The sequence below is a fragment of the Centropristis striata genome, chromosome 14, assembly GCF_030273125.1.
Source record: "Centropristis striata isolate RG_2023a ecotype Rhode Island chromosome 14, C.striata_1.0, whole genome shotgun sequence".
Taxonomy (NCBI): domain Eukaryota; kingdom Metazoa; phylum Chordata; class Actinopteri; order Perciformes; family Serranidae; genus Centropristis; species Centropristis striata.
In genome coordinates this window covers 35,354,584-35,373,297 of record NC_081530.1, presented here as the reverse complement: position 1 = coordinate 35,373,297, position 18,714 = coordinate 35,354,584, and the positions used below count along the sequence as shown (strand labels likewise).

Genomic DNA, 18,714 nt, shown 5'->3' with positions numbered 1-18,714 from the left:
TCCTTGTCTGTGTCTCTCCGTGTCTCCGTCCTCTGTATTTATAGCGTCTCCTCCTCCTCCGCCTGCTGCTGCTGCTGCTGTCACATATTATTCATGTATTCAGCATCAGATAAACTGTGTTGTGGACGTGTTGCTGTGATTGATGATGCGTCTGCCTGGTTAATATTAAAGGGCTCCGTGTTTACATGAAAACAACCTGCTGACCTGTCTGTTGTTGTTTCTTCAGAGGTCAAAGGTCGTCTGGAACATTGACTCTTCTTTAATGAGCCTGTTGAGCTTCATTTATTCATGTGTTTCTACTGTAGTCAACAGGTACACACACATAACCCCAGTAATGAGTTATAGTAATGTTAGTCATTAGTGGTGGTTTTACATCTATTTGTGGTTGTTCTTTTGCAGCTTATTTGCGTTATTTTGTAAACATTTTGCAACTCTTTGTCGCTGTTTTATGTATATTTGCAGCTGTTTTACGTCTCTATGTGGCTGTTTTGTGTCTCTTTGCAGCTGTTCTGTGTATCTTTCTGGCTGTTTTGCATCTTTTTGTGGCTGTTTTGTGTCCGTATGTGCCTGTCTGGCATCTCTATTTGGCTTTTTTGTGTCTCTTTGCGGCTATTTTGCGTCTCTATGTGGCTGTTTTATGTCTATGTGGCTGTTTTGCGTCTATTTGTGGCTGTTTTTTGTTCCATTGTGGCTGTTTTGCGTTTGTTTGTGGCTGTTTTTTGTCTCTTTGTGACAGTTTTGAGTCTCTTTGCAGCTATTTTGTGTCTCTATGTGGCTGTTTTAGGTTCTGTTGTGGCTGTTGTGTGTCTCTTTGTGGCTGTTCTCTCTGGGCGTTTTGTGTTTCTTAACGTCCGTATTGAAAATCTCTGTCGTGGTTTTGCCTCTTTCTTCTATAAGTTTTGGTGTCCAACAGCAACATGTATGTTTGTAGTCATACAACAATATTCACTCCTGAACCACGAGAAGTGTTTGGTCGTTCGGTTTCTGCAGATAATTTGTGTCTTTCTCTTTTCTTTTTGTCTGTAGAAAGTCGTCACGAGGACTGTGGAGAGTGAACTCTGATTCATTAACAGCTTCTTTCTGCACCTGCTGATGAAGCCACTCGCTGCCAGGGCTCAGAGGTCAGAGGTCAGAGGTGAGGCGCTCTGAGGGCTTCGGTGTCTCTGCTGACAAATCTCCCATCATGCACCTGAGCCGGAGGCGGCAGGTCGTGTCCCCGCGGCTGACCTCGGATCAGGCTCGTCGTTTTATTGATGACGCAGTTGGAAGGCGTTTGTGCCCTTTTCTTCGTCTGATTTGCATCGCGAGGCGACCCGCGGCTTCGACACGCCGACTCGTTCAGTCTGCTGCTGCTTTCATCTCAACTCATTAACGGCTAAATGTCAGACGGGACTGACCACAGAAAACTGTCCAGAGAGTCCAAAGGATAAAGTCATCTGAAATTAAAAGACTCGAGCAAAGTTCAGATACTTTAAACCTGCACAGGAACAAACAGCAGCTACTTTCCGACACAGGAAGCTGAAAATAAATCTAAAAGTAATAAAATGAAAAACACTGCTGAGTAGTTTACAGAATATTATCTCTACTGTTGATTTTACCACCTAAATAAAATAATGATAAATAATACATTTATGACAGTTATCGACATAACGTCATTAATTCCATTTTGACCAAAATATTTTTTTAACATACTTTATTGTGATTAATTTTCCAACATGTGCCACATTTATTATTTCTAAATAAACCACATTTCTGAAACATAATTTACATCTTTAATCATCTTAATAAGCTCATATTTTTCCACATTTCCACCCTAATTATTTTTAATTAGTAATTAATAATTATTTTTTTATTAACATTACATTTTTTCCATTAATTTTAATTTAAGCCAGTTTTTTTAGTTTTGATTTTACCAAATAAATAAAAATAATTATAAATAATACATTTATAGCATTTATTTCCATAACTTCATTAATTCCATTTTGAGAAAAATATTTTTTTAAATTTCACGATTTCACGATATTACACACTTTATTGTGAGTAACTTAATAAAGCTCAAACATAACTTACTCTTTTATCATCTTAATAATTTCATATTTAACCACGATCCCACAGTAATTATTCTATATTTAATTGTGTTTTTCAGTTACAATTTCACCACCTAAATAAAAATAATCTACATTCATAAATATTAAATATTACATTCATAAAATTAATTGTAATAAATTAATTCCATTTTGACCAAAACATTTTTTTCATTTAACAATCTTACAGACTTTGTTCTGTTTTATTTTCCAACATGTAATACATTTATTATTTCTAAATAAGCCATATTTCTTAAAAAATAATTTACTCTGTTTACATCTTTTAGTATCCTAATAAGATCATATTTTTCCACGTTTCCACACTAATTATTTTCAAATAGTAATTAGTAATTCATTTTTGTTTACATTACATTTTTTCCAATAATTACAAATAAAACATTTATAACATTTATTGCCATAACTTTATTAATTCCATTTTGACAAAAAAAAAAAAATTTTAATTGCATGATCTTTCTTACTCTTTATTATGAGTAATTTCCCAACATTTACCATATGTTTCCTAATAAACCTCAAATATAATTTACTTTACTTTTATCATCTTAATAACCTGATATTTTTATGCTCCTATCAGTGATCTGACTTCATTTTGAGCATCCTCAGTTCTACCTGAACGTCCTCAGTTCTACCTGAACATCTACATATGTGTTTAGTGAAGAAAAATGAAGAAATTGTTTTTTTAGAGCGATCAGAAGAAACTGGTAGCTCTGCTTTCCTCCAGAAATGTTCCCTCCTTTTTCCCATGGCAGTCTATGAGGCTGTTGGTGGTGTTGGTGGATCATCTGTGGTCCTACGCCCAAACTATAACTCTGACAGCTTTACCACACCAATGTGAGGGAGAAGACACATTTTTCTACGTTTATATCTATAAATTATTTCTGTAGAGTGATATCTGCGGCCTCAAATGCAGTTTACAAATTTATTTTTTGACACATTTTCTCTCCCTCTTCACTCTAGCGATGAAATGATCAAATAAAAGTCAATTCGACTATCAAAAAGAGACATAAAATTACAAAAGAATGACCAAAAGAGACACAAAATGACCTAAAAATGACCCCCAAAATTATCAAAAAAAGACATGAAATGACAAAATTTATTTTTTGACCGAATTTTTCTCTCCCTCTCCACTCTAGCGATGATGTCATGCACTCTACCCTCTCCATAGGGTTACATTGGGGGAATTTTTGGCGTGTTTTTGCTGAATAATTTGAAGACCGTTTGCCGAAACCCTTAGAAAAGTCACAGCACGCTTGTCATAGCCGAGCCGGTCCATTTGATACCTTTTTAGTGTGTGTGCGACCAAAACTCTGGGAGGAATAGTCAACCGAAAAAACAAAAACAGGGAAGAAACGGTGGAATAAATAAGATTTTGCCCGTTGAATAGTAGATATTGTGCTCTTTCAAGCACTGAATTAATTGTAAAAACCTTCAGAATGACACAATAACTTAAACTTCACTTGCTTTATTTGCAGCATCTCTCCTCAACACAAACAGACGTTTAATATCTATGAAGAAATATTAAAATGAGGACATTATGAGCCCGTCGTGTTTCTGATGAATACATTTCCTTCAGTTCCTGCATCAGCTGGAGATAAATATCCAGTCGGAGACAGGACAGTCGAGGCTGCAGCTGACGTCACACACGCTGTTTATTCAGTTTTATTCAGAGAAACCACAGAAGAAGACGGAGGGCGACCTCGTCTACGCCGCCGCTGTAACCGACCTTCAGGAGAGAAAAAATTCAACAAAGAAAAAACCTCTGAGGAGAAGTTGTCAGCATTACTGTGGACTGAGTTTTGCATCTCTTCATGTTTTTTTTTGTGTCTCGTGATCATTTTGTCTTTTCTTTTATCGCAGCAGTTACATGCATTTGTTTACAGATAGTCATCCGTAGTGGTTTTGAGTCTTTCTGGTCGTTCTGAACGAGACATTTCATCATCCTCAGCTTTTATTCTCCATTGGAGAATAAAGCCCTGATGTTCTCTGCCTCTCTCCCTGTGTGTCGGGGCGTATTTAAGCTTTCTGTAAACCAGAATTGTGACGCATTCAGCTCAATGGTATGGTATGGTGCATGTTTTTCGTACATGTGCAAGCTCTTAGGTCTACTTCTAACCTTAAAAGGATACAACTCATACTGTTTATATCAGGGGTCTCAAACTCAAATTACTTGGAGGCCGCTGGAGGCAGTATCCAAATGACCAAAATATGACAAAAAATGTAATTACTTAAAAAAGACACGAAATGACCAAATAAGACAAAATTTAAAAAAGACACAAAATGACTGAAAAAACACTAAATTAATTAAAAAAGAAACAAAATGACCAAAAAAGACAAAACTACCAAAAAAGATCCAAAATGACAGAAAAAAACTAAAGTACTTTAAAAAGAAACAAAATGACCAAAAAAAGACACAACATTTTTTTTTTTTTAAAAAGACAGAAAATTACCAAAAATATCACGGTGAGGGCCACAAAATATCATCACGAGGGCCACAACTGGCCCGCGGGCCACGAGTTTAAGACCCATGGTTTATATTATGCCTCCAGTGTCTGACATCACATCCTAGTTCTCGACAGCAAGTTATCTCTGAAACGCTTGGATGGGCCTAAACTGAAGACAAAAGTCTCATGATTGAAGTAACAAAATTTACTACAACTGACTAACATTTTTAACCATTTTCTGAAATATTCTAGACCAAACCACTGATCGACAAATCTGAAAAAAAAAAACTGACAGATTATTTTCGACAATCAAAATAACTATTAGCTGCAAGCTTAAATAATATATTTTTTTATTTTTTATTTTATTTTGGTGACATAAATAAATGTTGTGGATTGTTCAAACCAAACAGAGAAAATATGCTGCTGATGTTTCTGTCGTCATCATTTTATCACGTCCATCAGAGGAGTTTTCGTCAATACAGTGATGACGATGATGATGGTGTTTGTGTGTGTGTGTGTGTGTGTGTGTGTGTGTGTGTTACGATGTGTTATCAGCTGACAGCAGAGAGTTTCCCTGAAGGTCATGAGAGCAACACATTTCAACACCACATCACACATCAAACACACCTTTCATCCTCTGTGTGTGTGTGTGTGTGTGTGTGTGTGTGCGTGTGTGCGTGTGTGCGTGTGCGTGTGAGTATGGTTTATATGTTTCAGCCGATTGATGGTGTGACATTGATTTATTAGTTTATTTATTTAATGTCATTGATCAGATTTCCTAATTAACAAGAGTTAAGAGATGTAAAACATACAAACACAATAGCTAACAATTAAAATGATGAACAATAAAATAGAAGTGAATCATACAGTGAAATTTAAATTAATAATTTAATAATGTATAAATAAATTCCTGTGTAATGAAGAAAAAAATCACAATCAGGTCAAAATGTTTTATTCCAACAAAAAAAATCTGTCTCTGTTTTGTCTCAGTCTTCAGTGATTGGCTGGTTCCTCCTTCCTGCTGGAAGACTGTAGAAGTTTTAACTTTATAATTATCGATAGTATAGTGTGTTATAAAACGTTATGAAAAAATCAATATCGATTGTTTAGTCAATAATTGTCAAATTTCAAAATGCCTAAAATAGTGTTCAAATGGGTCAATTATAGTCTGTTTATACGTATTGTATTATAGTTTGTCCAAAAAAAAACGAAACAACACCATATTTTGGGATGACCAAAAATGACTCCCTCAAAAAAAAAGACATAATATAGCATGTTGATTTTCGTCAAAGTTTAAAATGCCTAAAAATGCTTCGAATGGGTCAATTATAGTCTGTTTGTCCAAAAATAGCAAAAAAAACCACAATATTATGGGACATCCAAAGATGACCCCTTCAAAAAAAAGTCATACTATAGCATGTGGTTTTTTGTCAAAAACGGATACATTTCAAAATGCCTCAAAACGATTAAAATGGGTCAATTATAGTCTGTTGAAACATGTGGTAGTATAGTTTGTCCAAAAATAGCAAAAAAAAACCCACAATATTATGGGACGTCCAAAAATGACTCCCTCAAAAAAAAGGCATACTATAGCATGTTGATTTTCGTCAAAACTGGTAAAAATTGTTAAATGCCTAAAAATGATAGAAATGGGGTAATTTATGGTCTGTTGATGCATGTGGTAGTATAGTTTGTCCAAAAATAGCGAAAAAAATACCATAATTTAGGATGTCCAAAAAAGACCCCCCTCAAAAAAATTTTTTGAGGGGGTCTTTTTTTTGTCAAAAACGGTCAAAATTTAAAATGCCTCAAAATGCTTAAAATGGGTCAATTATGGTCTGTTGGTACATATTAGATCAGGGGTCTCAAACTCAAATTACCTGGGGACCACTGGAAGGCAGTATCAAAATGACAAAAAAAAGACACAAAATGACAAAAAAAAGACACAAAATGACTGAGAAAACACTAAATTACTTTAAAAAGGCACAAAATGACAACAAAAAAAAACACAGACTTACCAAAAAAAGACACAAAAGTATTAAAAAAAGACACAAAATTATTAAAAAAAGACACAAAATTATTTTAAAAAGACACAAAATTATTTTTAAAAGACACACAATTACCAAAAAACAGTAATTACAGGGACCTTCCACACACAACACAGTGCCATTCATATAAAACTCACATTAAACTTTCATATCAAGGTGGTGTCTTTTTTGTGTCTTCTTTTTTGGTCATTTTGTGTCTTCTTGTGGGGTTTTTTTTTTTGGTTATTCTGTCTTCTCATGTTGTGTCTTTTTTTAAATTTATTTATCATTTTGTGTCTTTTTTTTTAGTCATTTTGTGTCTTTTTGTGCCTTTTTCTGGTCTGCTTTGTTTTTATGTCTGAATGTGATGAAGAAGCCATGCTTTGGTGCTTTTGGAGACTCCAGAGGGTTAAAAAACAGTCCTAGTATAGTAACTTCTAAAATGTAAAAAAAAAAAAAAAAAAAGTTCACATTGTCGTTTGTTGTTAACATGCCAAATAATGCATTTTCATACTAGTAGTCATAGTTCAGTATTGCATGATGTCATAATACAACTGTAGTTTTTATATAAACTTTGGTAAGTGAATGAAAGCAGCTTGTGGAGGGAAACAGTTTCCTGTCGTGCAGATTCCTCCTGGACTGAAATAAACGCTGAGCCCGAGGCGTCCGTCACTTCCTCCTCTCGGCTCTCGTCAACACTCGCTGTGAGCTGCCGACACTGACGAGGTTTGTGTTCGATAACAGACACGTCCGATCACGATCAAACTCACCGCACGCCAGCCCACGCCACAAATAACCTGAGGGCCCCGAGGGCCTCACTGCTACTGCAGGAAATACATAGACCAGAACTTCTCCATGTTCACTTTCATGAGCTGTACTCACATACGTACATGGTCCGAGGTCATTAACCCTCTGGAGTCGACTTCTTCATGACGTCAAAAAAAGACACAAAAAGACCATAAAAGACACAGAAGACACAAAATGACAAAAAAGAGACAACATGACCAAAAAAGACACAACAACAGACATGAAATGACTAGAAAAAAAGACACAAAATGACCATAAAAGACACAAAAATAATAAAAAAAAAAAGACACAACAGACACAAAATGACCAAAGACAAAAAGACAAAAAATGACTAAAAAAGACACGACAGACACAAAATGACCACAAAAGACACAAAAATGACACGAAATGACATGAAATGACTAGAAAAAAAGACACAAAATAACCATAAAAGACACAGAAGACACAAAATGACAAAAAAGAGACAACATGACCAAAAAAGACACAACAACAGACACAAAATGACAAAAAAAAGACAAAAAATAACTAAAATAAGACATGAAGTGACTAGAAAAAAAGACACAAAATGACCATAAAAGACACAAAATAATTTAAAAAAAAAGACACAACAGACACAAAATGACAAAAAAAAGAGACAAAATTACTAAAAAAAGACACAAAAAACTAAAACCACTGTTGCCATTTTTTTTTGTGTAAAAACAACGGGACATTTTTACAGTGTGTGTGTGTGTGTGTGTGTGTGTGTGAAATGATTAACAAGAAGCTGTTGATAACTTTTTCATACATTTTATTGCAAAACACAAACAAACATTAAAAAAAATCAGTTCTGGAAGTTCTCAAACATCTTTGCTCTAATTAACTTGTGTGTTTTTTTTTAATTTATTTCTGGAACATTTTAAAACTTCAAGCACTTTCTTTTCAGTCACTTTTGTGTGTTTTTTTTCACTCTTTCATACATCATATTACAGATTTAAACACTTTTATCTGCTGCATAATTTTCTGTGCGCTCAAAGTTTAAACCTTGTTTTATTTCACTTCAGAACAATAACAGATAAAATCTCATTAGTGCTGCTTGTTAACAAAGTGCTGCTATTTGATTCACAGTGAAAATTGTGTGAAAAATGTTTTTACAGACAGATCCAAGCCATGTGTTTCACACTGTAACAGCAGGGGGCGCTGTTGTTTCACCGTCACTCAGGTTTAACACCATAAATAAGCTGCACTCACTTTCTGTTTGATTTTTACATTCACGAATGATAAAACACTTAATTTTCTGAGAAACTGCTGTGATTGACAGCTCAAAGAATCAGTTATTTGATCAAAGTCTTTTGTTTTCATGCATCTCAGCTTGTTTATCTTCAAAACAGTCAGATTTTAATTGGCTCTAAAAAAAGTTTTGTCATCGATAAACTTCCATATTTATACAATTTCGACACAAAGGAGAAGATCCTGGTCCTGTTTTGGTCCCGTACATTTAAATAACACAGTGATAAAATGTGATAATGTTGGTTTTAGTTTTGTGTGAATACGTTGTGTGACTGTGAGCTGTGGTGCTGATAAAGCTCTGTGATTGGCCGAGGTCTGAGCCTGTAAGCCCACGTTGAGGGAAGCAGTGGCTCCTCCTCTATGCTGAGGTCAAAGGTCACAGCGATGGCTGCGGCCCCTCCCATCTCACGTCAGGTTTCTTCAAGATGGAACTGATCCGACATCAGCTGCAAAACAACAAATACAAAGAAAAATAAATTTAATGTTCAAACCGACAAACTTTTTTTTTTTTTACTAAATATACACTGAATTTGATGCTCTCTGTATTTTTTCTTCTTCTATTTATTAAAAAAAAGTTTAAAAAAAAAGCAAATTATGGCTTACTATACTATGATTCTTTGAGAAATTGTAAAAAAAATAAAAATAAAAATACATAATATAGTATGACATAAGAAGTCATATTGTAGTATGATGTCGAAAGTTAGGAAAAAAATAATAGTACAGCATGTGGCAAAAAGTTACAAAAAGAAGGCAAAATGTAGTATGACGTCAAAATTCAAGTCATAGAAAAGTATGTCGTCAAAATGTACTTAAAAAAGTCATAGTATAGAATGTCGTCGAAATTGACGAAAAAAAGTCATAGTATAGTATTTCGTCAAAACTGACAACAAAAGTCGTCAAAAATTACGAAATAATATATTATGACTTTTTTTCGTCAAAATGGACAAAAAAAGTCAATTGTATAGTATGACGTCAAAATTGACAAAAAAAGTCATAGTATAGTATGTCGTCAAAATTGATGAAAAGAAGTCATAGTATAGTATGTCGTCAAAATTTACGAAAAAAGTCATCGTGTGGTATGTCGTCAAAACTGACAAAAAGAAGTCATAGTTTAGTATGATGTCAAAATTTACGCAAAAAGTCATAGTATAGTATGTCGTCACAATTTACGAAAAAAGTCATAGTGTAGTATTTCGTCAAAACTGATGAAAAAAAGTCATAGTATAGCATGTCGTCAAAATTGAAGAAAAAAAGTCATAGTATAGTATGTCGTCAAAATTACGAAAAAAGAGTCATAGTATAGTATGTCGTCAAAATTTATGAAAAAAAAATCAGAGTATAATATTTCATTAAATTTGACGAAAAACAGTCATAGTATAGTATTTCTTCATAATTGACGAAAAAAGTCATACTATAGTATGTCGTCAAAATTGACGAAAAAAAGTCATAGTATAGTATGTCGTCAAAATTTATGGAAAAAAAAGTCATAGTATAGTATGTCGTCAAAATTTATGGAAAAAAAAGTCATAGTATAGTATGTCGTCCAAATTGACGAAAAAAGTCATAGTATAGGATGTCGTCCAAATTGACGAAAAAAGTCATAGTATAGTATGTCGTCAAAATTGACGAAAAAAAGTCATAGTATAGTATGTCGTCCAAATTGATGAAAAAAGAGTCATAGTATAGTATGTCGTCAAAATTTATGAAAAAAAAATCAGAGTATAATATTTCATTAAATTTGACGAAAAACAGTCATAGTATAGTATTTCTTCATAATTGACGAAAAAAGTCATACTATAGTATGTCGTCAAAATTGACGAAAAAAAGTCATAGTATAGTATGTCGTCAAAATTTATGGAAAAAAAAGTCATAGTATAGTATGTCGTCCAAATTGACGAAAAAAGTCATAGTATAGGATGTCGTCCAAATTGACGAAAAAAGTCATAGTATAGTATGTCGTCAAAATTGACGAAAAAAAGTCATAGTATAGTATGTCGTCCAAATTGATGAAAAAAGTCATAGTATAGTATGTCGTCAAAATGTACAAAAAAGTCATAGTATAGTATGTCGTCAAAATTGATGGAAAAAAAAGTCAAAGTATAGTATGTCGTCAAAATTGACGAAAAGTCATAGTTTAGTATTTTGTCAAAATTGACGAAAAAAGTCATAGTATAGTATTTCATCAAAATTGACGAAAAAAGTCATAGTATAGTATGTCGTCAAAATTTAGGAAATAATATATTAGGACTGTTTTTCGTCAAAATTTACAAAAAAAGTCATCGTATACTACTCTTCAAAATTGACGAAAAATTTACGAAAAAAGTCTTAGTTGTCATCAAAATTGACAACAAAAAGTCACAGTTTAGTATGATGTCAAAATAAAAAAAAACAGGTGAAAGTATAGTATGTCGTCCAAAGTGACTTTTTTCAGAACTTTTAATGTCATAAAAAAGTGTGAAAAGTGAAAAACTTTCCATTTCATGAAGTGATTTTTAGATTATCCTACACATTGTGTCCGTGTGTTTTATTATTATAGATGTGAGTTTTTAATGGCCTTACTCTGTGTCTTCTGAATGTGGAATATAGTTTTTTAAGGTGATTTTAAGTCAAACTCAAACTTTACCTCCAGCAGCTTTTATCTGAGATCTGATTCTAAATGTCACATGAGTAATTTATCAGCAGTCTTTGTTTCATTTTCATCCTAAAAGTGTGAGAAGTGGACGGAGAAACTCAGCAGGTTCTGACAGTAAATTAACCTTTCAGAATAAAACCAGCTCATTTATCTCTTATTATTTCATGACATGAACTTTATCCAGAGTTCCTTCTGCTGAGTCTCAGGTTTAAAGGTTCCCTGACAGTTTACTGATTATGTTTAAAGGCTGCAGAATGCCCCGCTTATCCTGCCGCCCCCGCGACCCGGCCCCGGATAAGCGGACGAGAATGGATGGATGGATGGAGGACACCAACTTTGTTTTTCTTCTTTCTTTTGTTGTATTTACAAGTTTTTTTTTCATTCATTTCATTTCCTGCATCTTCTGTTTGTTATTAAATTAATTTGATGGTTTTGTTGAGCATTATTTGCACTTTGTCTGCCAAAAAAATAAATAAAAGTGTGGTTATTGGATTTACCAATTACCACACTTTTATTTATATTGTTTCAATATGGCAACAGTACACAATTATGGAGTAACATAAAATCTAAATGTTCCAATATTATTATTTTAATAATATTAATCAAATTTATATTTCAAAATAATAATAATATTGACCTGGTTCTTCATGTAGCAGCAGGAGGCTACCTGACTGGAAATGTTTATTAAAGTGGACCAAATTATAATTAGTGTTGAAATCTTAATTCCTTCTGATAATCACCGGCGGAATTTTAGTGACAGTTACAAAATCTGAAGGGCTGAAAAAACAGAAATCATGTCGTCATGTAAAAGTAAAAGACTTCCTCCACTTCTCATAACTAAGCAGTGAAATATATGGATTTTTTGAATAAAACTGCCCCTAAAAAATGGAAATAAAGCCATCGTTGACATAATATGACAGTGCCATATGTTTAAAAATATATGAAAAGATTAAAGTTCTGAAAACTGTAAAAAATTAAATATTAAGAACCTAACAATGTCTTTAAAAAATGAAATAATAAATAAATAATAATTAACCTTTAAATTAAGCTAACCAACATTTAACAGACAGACATTATCATAATAATAATAATAATAATAATAATAATTATTATTATTATTATTAATGTATATATATCTACATACATATAAAAAAAAACATATATGTAAATATCCTGAAAAAGTAAACAAAGAAGAACCTAAGAATCTTTTTTAAATTATTCAAATAATTATTGACCTTTAAAATAAGTAAGCCAAGATTAAATACACAGACATTATCACCTAAAAAAATCAATATATATATATCAGTAACATCTCCTGAAAAAGTAAAAAAATAAAATAAAAAATAATAATAATTAAAAAAAAAATAATAATAATAATAATAATAAAATAAATATAATCATTTTTTAATTAATCAAATTATAATTTACCTTTCAAATAAATACAACAACATTAAACATTCAGACATTATCAGCTAAAAATAATAATAAATAATATGTGTGTGTGTGTGTGTGTGTGTACACACACAGTTTTTAAAGAGTTTTTTATGTCCAGAATGACGAGAATAAAGCTTCATCACAGACATCAGAGCAGAGCTGTGAGTCTGCAGCGCCTCCTGCTGGACACACAACACACAACACACTGCAGCTACACACTCACCTGCTGGGTGTGTGTGTGTCCAGGCTCATAGTGTGTGTTGGAGCTGCTGCAGGTTCAGTCCGATCAGGATCATCAGAGTCCAGACGAGCGTCCTGACGTCCTGCAGACCCAGAACACATCACGGTGTTTGTGTTTTTGATTTATAAGAGACATTAACGACATACAGACACTCACTCAGAGAGGATGTAACAGTCAGGCCTTATAGAGGACACAAATATGATTAAATATATAATAAATCTTCTGCTTGAAACAAAGGATTCTCGGTTTGTGAACTTGCTGAACTGGTTTCTTCTCCGCGTGGATTTCTCTGTAAATAATATTTCACTGAAGAAGAAACGCTTGTTGTGTGATTTATTGTTTTCTTTTCTCTGTAAATAATTGAACTCAGAGACTCTTTTTTTTAATCTGGTTAACATGTCTGCAAACACAAACATCACAGAGGATGTTGAGAACCACAGAGACCACACGTTGGGTTTCTCTTTTCTCCTCCACTTATTGACTGTCTGACTCTTTATTGTTCCATCGTGTCAAACACTCCAGAGTTAAACACAGAGACACTGTCAGTGTGTGTTGATGCTGGCAGAGATCAGCTGCATTTACACAAAGCAGATGTACACACACACACACACACACACGCGCACACACACACACACACACACACACGCAGAGCTAACAGAAACCACCTGCTCTCAGCTGCAATGTGACGAATCAGCAGTTTTATAAATAATCGCTGGGAAAAAAACCCACCAGACTGAATTCATGTTTTGATCTTTTGATCCTTGTTAGTTCAAACAAACACAGTTTATGATTGATTTAATGATTAAAAATTAATAAAACTTTAAGATCAGCTGCAGGACACAAATATCTGCGTAAAAAAACTGCCATAAATTAATATATATGAATATTATCTTGCACTTTCACAGAGTCAAAGATTTCAACCAACATCAGTTCTGAGCATAACTACCAAAAAAATTATTCATTTTCAGGACTTTAACCCTTTCAAAACCAGTTTGTTTGAATAATACCATTCTTTATTTATGAACAAAATAACATTCTATATACTAAACACTACGGGGGATTTTTTGTTTTGTTTTTGTTGCACAGTAGGAGATTTTTGTTACAAAATGTTCTAAGTGTATGAGGGGCTAGAGGCCATAATTCATATCATATCTTCCTTCTCATATACACCAAAAAACAAATACAAATACACTATTTTAACACTCACATTCACTATTTTTTGGTTCCAGCATTCACTATTTTTATCTCTCACATTTATTATTTTTAGCTCTCATATTCACTATTTCTTTTTAGCTCACATTCGATATTTTTAACTCTCACATACACTATTTTTTAAGCTTTCACATACACCTTTTTTGGTTCTCACATTCACTATTTCTATCTCTCACAAAAAAATGAATGTTTATTTTTTTCTTCCTTTCTGATTTTGTCTTTATAACATTGTTATCACTCTCTAAAACTGTTTGTTGTGGTTCGGAGGGTTAAAGGTCAAATAGTTTTAGTAGTAGAAAAGACGGTTTCTCACCACAGAAACAGGAAGTGATGCGTCGCTGTACGGGCCGTCTCCGACCGACTCTGTGGTCGTTCTGGTGGTCGCCGTGGTTACAGTCACCACCTCCTCCTCCCCCGGCCGCTGCCCCCCCGTGTCCTCCTCCTCCTCCTCCTCCTGGTCGATGAAGCGCTCGCTGAACTTGTCCAGGTCCTCGCTGCTGGTGTTACCTGAACGCATCACGACAACAAAAACACCTTCAGCATCTTTAATGTTCGACAGGATGAAACTAAAAGCGGAGAAGGACTCTACTACTGACTGTAGAAGCTGTACTCGAAGGTGGCGTTGTAGTCGTCGTAGTCTGGAGCCGGCGTGAGGTCGTAGTACTGAGCCTTCGACACTGAACACACAACAACAACAACATCATGTCAATAAACACACAAACAGTCACACAAACAACCGTCACGTCTCAGAAAGTCTCTTTTAATGGAGCCAAACTAACTTTCCTGCTTCCAGTTATGGAAAAAATGATTATAGCGCCTTGTTTTCTTCAGTTTCTTGTTCATTTTAATGTCTGGTTCAATTAAAGATTCATTTGTTTGGACAAATATAATAATAACAACAAAAATAGCTGATAAGAGTTTAATTCAAGAGCTGATATCTAGACATTTAACATGGTTTTCTTCATAATAAGTTTGGTTATTATCAGGAATGTTTCCATGATTGTAAATGTAAAAACGGCAACTAAAAGCAAATTGAAAAAAATATTCAGGTTTTAGTTACTTTTTTCTCTTGAAAATGAGGCCTTATTTTTGTATATTTGACTAAAATTGACCAATAATAATGAATAAAATATGAAAATTATATATCAATTTGTTGGTCACGAGTTGCCTTAAAAGGTGAAGAAAGAAGTTATTGATATTTTTTTTTCTACATGTCCTAAAAACAGTCATGTGTCATGTGGTCCTTTTTGACCCTTGAGGACCACCATAGTTGACGGGAGGATACACAAATATTAAATACAGTTTGTTGTACATAAGCACACTAATTAACTATTTTTTTTGTCATTTTGTGTCTTTTATTAGTAATTTTGTGACTTTTTTTTGTAATTTTGTGTATTTTTTGGGTAATTTTGTGTTTTTAAAAGTAATTTAATGTTTTTTTCAGTCATTTTGTGTTTTTTTTTTGTAATAAAAAAACTCAAATGACCTGGGGCCGCTGGAGGCAGTATCAAAATGACATAAAAAGACACAAAATTACAAAAAAAAAAAGACACAAAATGACAGAAAAAAAAACAAAATTACTAAAAAAAGACACAAAATTAATTTTAAAAAGACACAAAATTACTCAAAAAAGACACACAATTATTAAAAAGAAGACACAAAATTATGTTTTAAAAAAGGACACAAAATGACCCCAAAGACACAAAATTATTAAAAAAGAAACAAAATTACCAAAAAAGATACAAAATTATTTTAAAAAGACACAAATTTATCAAAAAAGACCCAAAATTATTTTAAAAAGACACAAAAGTACTTTAAAAACAGATAAAATTATTATAAAAGACAAAATTATTTTAAAAAGACACAAATTTACCAAAAAAAGGACACAAAATTACGAAAAAAAAGACAGAATCACTTAAAAAAGAAACAAAATGACCAAAAAAGACACAAAATTATTTAAAAAAGACACAAAATTGCAACAAAAAAAAGACACAAATGACCAAAAACAGTAATTAAAGGGACCTTCCACACACAACACGGTAAAGTGCCATTCATATAAAACTCACATTAAACTTTCATATCAAGGTGGGGGCCACAAAGGCCACAATAGGCTCAGAGGGTTAATTCTCTTTTGAAACAAGACTTTGTGTTCCAGTCTGGACCAGAGGATTTATTCAACGTTCCACTGAAGGTGCGCCTCATTCCTTGGCATTTATTATTTATTTGATGTGCTCTAAAGTTTCCACCATGTGCCTCAGATAGAAGCAGAGAGCTGTGGGTGTCTGGGTGTGTTCCTCATCATCAACAACAGATTTCTGTTGTTTAAAGAGACGGAGAGGTCAAATACAGCCGGCAGGACGGTAAATACAGACACAGTCAGAGAAGAAGAGAAAACAAACAGCAGCACGGCTAATGGTCTAAAGATCTGGTGATAGATTTATGAAAGACTTGAGAGAGGGAAATAAACAGAATATAAAATAAATCAGCTTCTAACACTGTTTATCCCTCTGAACTCCAATCAGACGTTTCAGCCTGTTTTTTTTTCTCTTTCTATGTTTTCCTCTCTGTGTCCTTGTTTCACTGTAATATATGAAATCTCTATAAATCTCTATAAAAGTCCTGCAGCTCTGTGGAATCAGCACGATCAGGACAACTCAAACAGCCTTTGTGCAGAATAACACAGTTAGAATGACCAAAAAAAGACACAAAATGACCCAAAAAAGACATAAAATGACTAAAAAAAGAAACAAAATGACCAAATAAAGACACAAAATGACTGAAAAACAGACAAAATTACCCAAAAAAAGACACAAAATAACTTAAAAAAGACAAAAAAATAACTAAATAAGACACAAAATGACCAAAAAAAGAGATAAAATAACTAAAAGGACACAAAATGACACAAAAAAAGACACAAAATGACACTAAAAAAGACACAAAATGACTAAAGACAAAAATGACTAAAAAAAGACACAAAATAACTAAAAAAGACACAAAATGACCAAAAAAGACAAAATAACTAAAAAAGACACAAAATGACCAAAAAAAGACACAAAATAACTAAAAAAGACACAAAGTGACCAAAAAAAGACACAAAATGACTAAAAAAGACAAAAATGACTAAAAAAAGACACAAAATAACTAAAAAAGACACAAAATGACCAAAAAAAGACACAAAATGACTAAAAAAGACAAAAATGACTATAAAAAAGACACAAAATAACTAAAAAAGACACAAAATGACCAAAAAAGACACAAAATAACTAAAAAAGAAACAAAATGACCAAAAAAAGACACAAAATAACTAAAAAAAAGACACAAAATGACACAAAAAAGACACAAAATGACTAAAAAAGACAAAAATGACTAAAAAAGACACAAAATAACTAAAAAAGACACAAAATGACCAAAAAAAGACACAAAATGACTAAAAAAGACAAAAATGACTAAAAAAAGACACAAAATAACTAAAAAAGACACAAAATGACCAAAAAAGACACAAAATAACTAAAAAAGACACAAAATGACCAAAAAAAGACACAAAATAACTAAAAAAGACACAAAATGACACAAAAAAGACACAAAACCACTAAAAAAGACACAAAATAACTTAAAAAGACACAAAATGACCAAATAAAGACACAAACAGCCTCTCCTGTCCTCTCCTCTCAGCTCTGTGTAAACAGCCTCTCAGTGAATATTTAATGTTTTTAACATTTAAAGACATTTAATAGAAGTAACGATCACTTTTTAGAACAAAAACTTTCGTAAACGATGATTAGTTCAAGGACTGTCGGAAGATTCTCAGTCTGACAATAATGCTTGTTTACACGGTTTGGTCTATAAACAGATAATAAATAAACAATAAACAGTGTATCTATAGCGACCTATGAAAGAAAACCTTTTAACTGCTGGATGTGAATGTGTACAATGACAAGGTTTTTTTGCCAGGTGACTCTGTTTGATCCAAACAGACGAGGTGAAAACATGAAGACACACACACACACACCACACACACACACACACACACACACACACACACACACAGTCTGATGGGAAACTCTCTGATCCCTGAGGATCAGAACATCCTCCCTCAGCATCCATCATTTGTGTGGGTGTGTGTGTGTGTGTGTGTGTGTGTGTGTGTGTGTGTGTGTGTGTGTGTGTGTCTGTGTTTCACATCATCATTGTGATAAACACACACTTAGTGTCCTCCTCTCTTCAGCAGGATTCATGTGATTTCAGATTGTTGTCAGGTTGTTAAATCTCCTCCTGTCGTCGTCTCCACGGCAACCAGAGGGCGACGCCCACCAACGGACGCCATTATTATTATTTTATCATTAGTCGTAATAAACTGCAGCTCCAGACTCACGATTAATTACAAAGCATCAGTTTCCAGAGCTGTGACTACAAACCGTTTAAAGAATAAACCGTTGTACAACATGTGGTATCGAGCTCCCGCCCCAAAAACAGCCGGCCGACCAATCAGGAGTCAGCTACAGCTGTCAATCATGACGTCACAGCCCCGATTCATAGAATCAGATAACTTTAT

General features: G+C 33.4%; 1 protein-coding gene across 1 annotated transcript in view; it reads right to left on the bottom strand.

Moving 5' to 3' along the window:
* Positions 1 to 8,169: 8,169 nt before the first annotated feature.
* The window catches only part of si:ch211-191i18.2 (uncharacterized protein LOC564095 homolog), a 66,231-nt gene continuing 55,686 nt past the window's right edge, over positions 8,170 to 18,714 (bottom strand). The window contains exons 2-5 of the mRNA XM_059349884.1: positions 14,759 to 14,839; positions 14,476 to 14,669; positions 12,933 to 13,032; positions 8,170 to 9,089 (exon numbers count right to left, since the gene is read on the bottom strand). Of these exons, the coding sequence (XP_059205867.1) occupies positions 12,958 to 13,032; positions 14,476 to 14,669; positions 14,759 to 14,839 (350 nt within the window). The 3' untranslated portion in view covers positions 8,170 to 9,089; positions 12,933 to 12,957. The remainder of the gene's footprint in view (positions 9,090 to 12,932; positions 13,033 to 14,475; positions 14,670 to 14,758; positions 14,840 to 18,714) is intronic.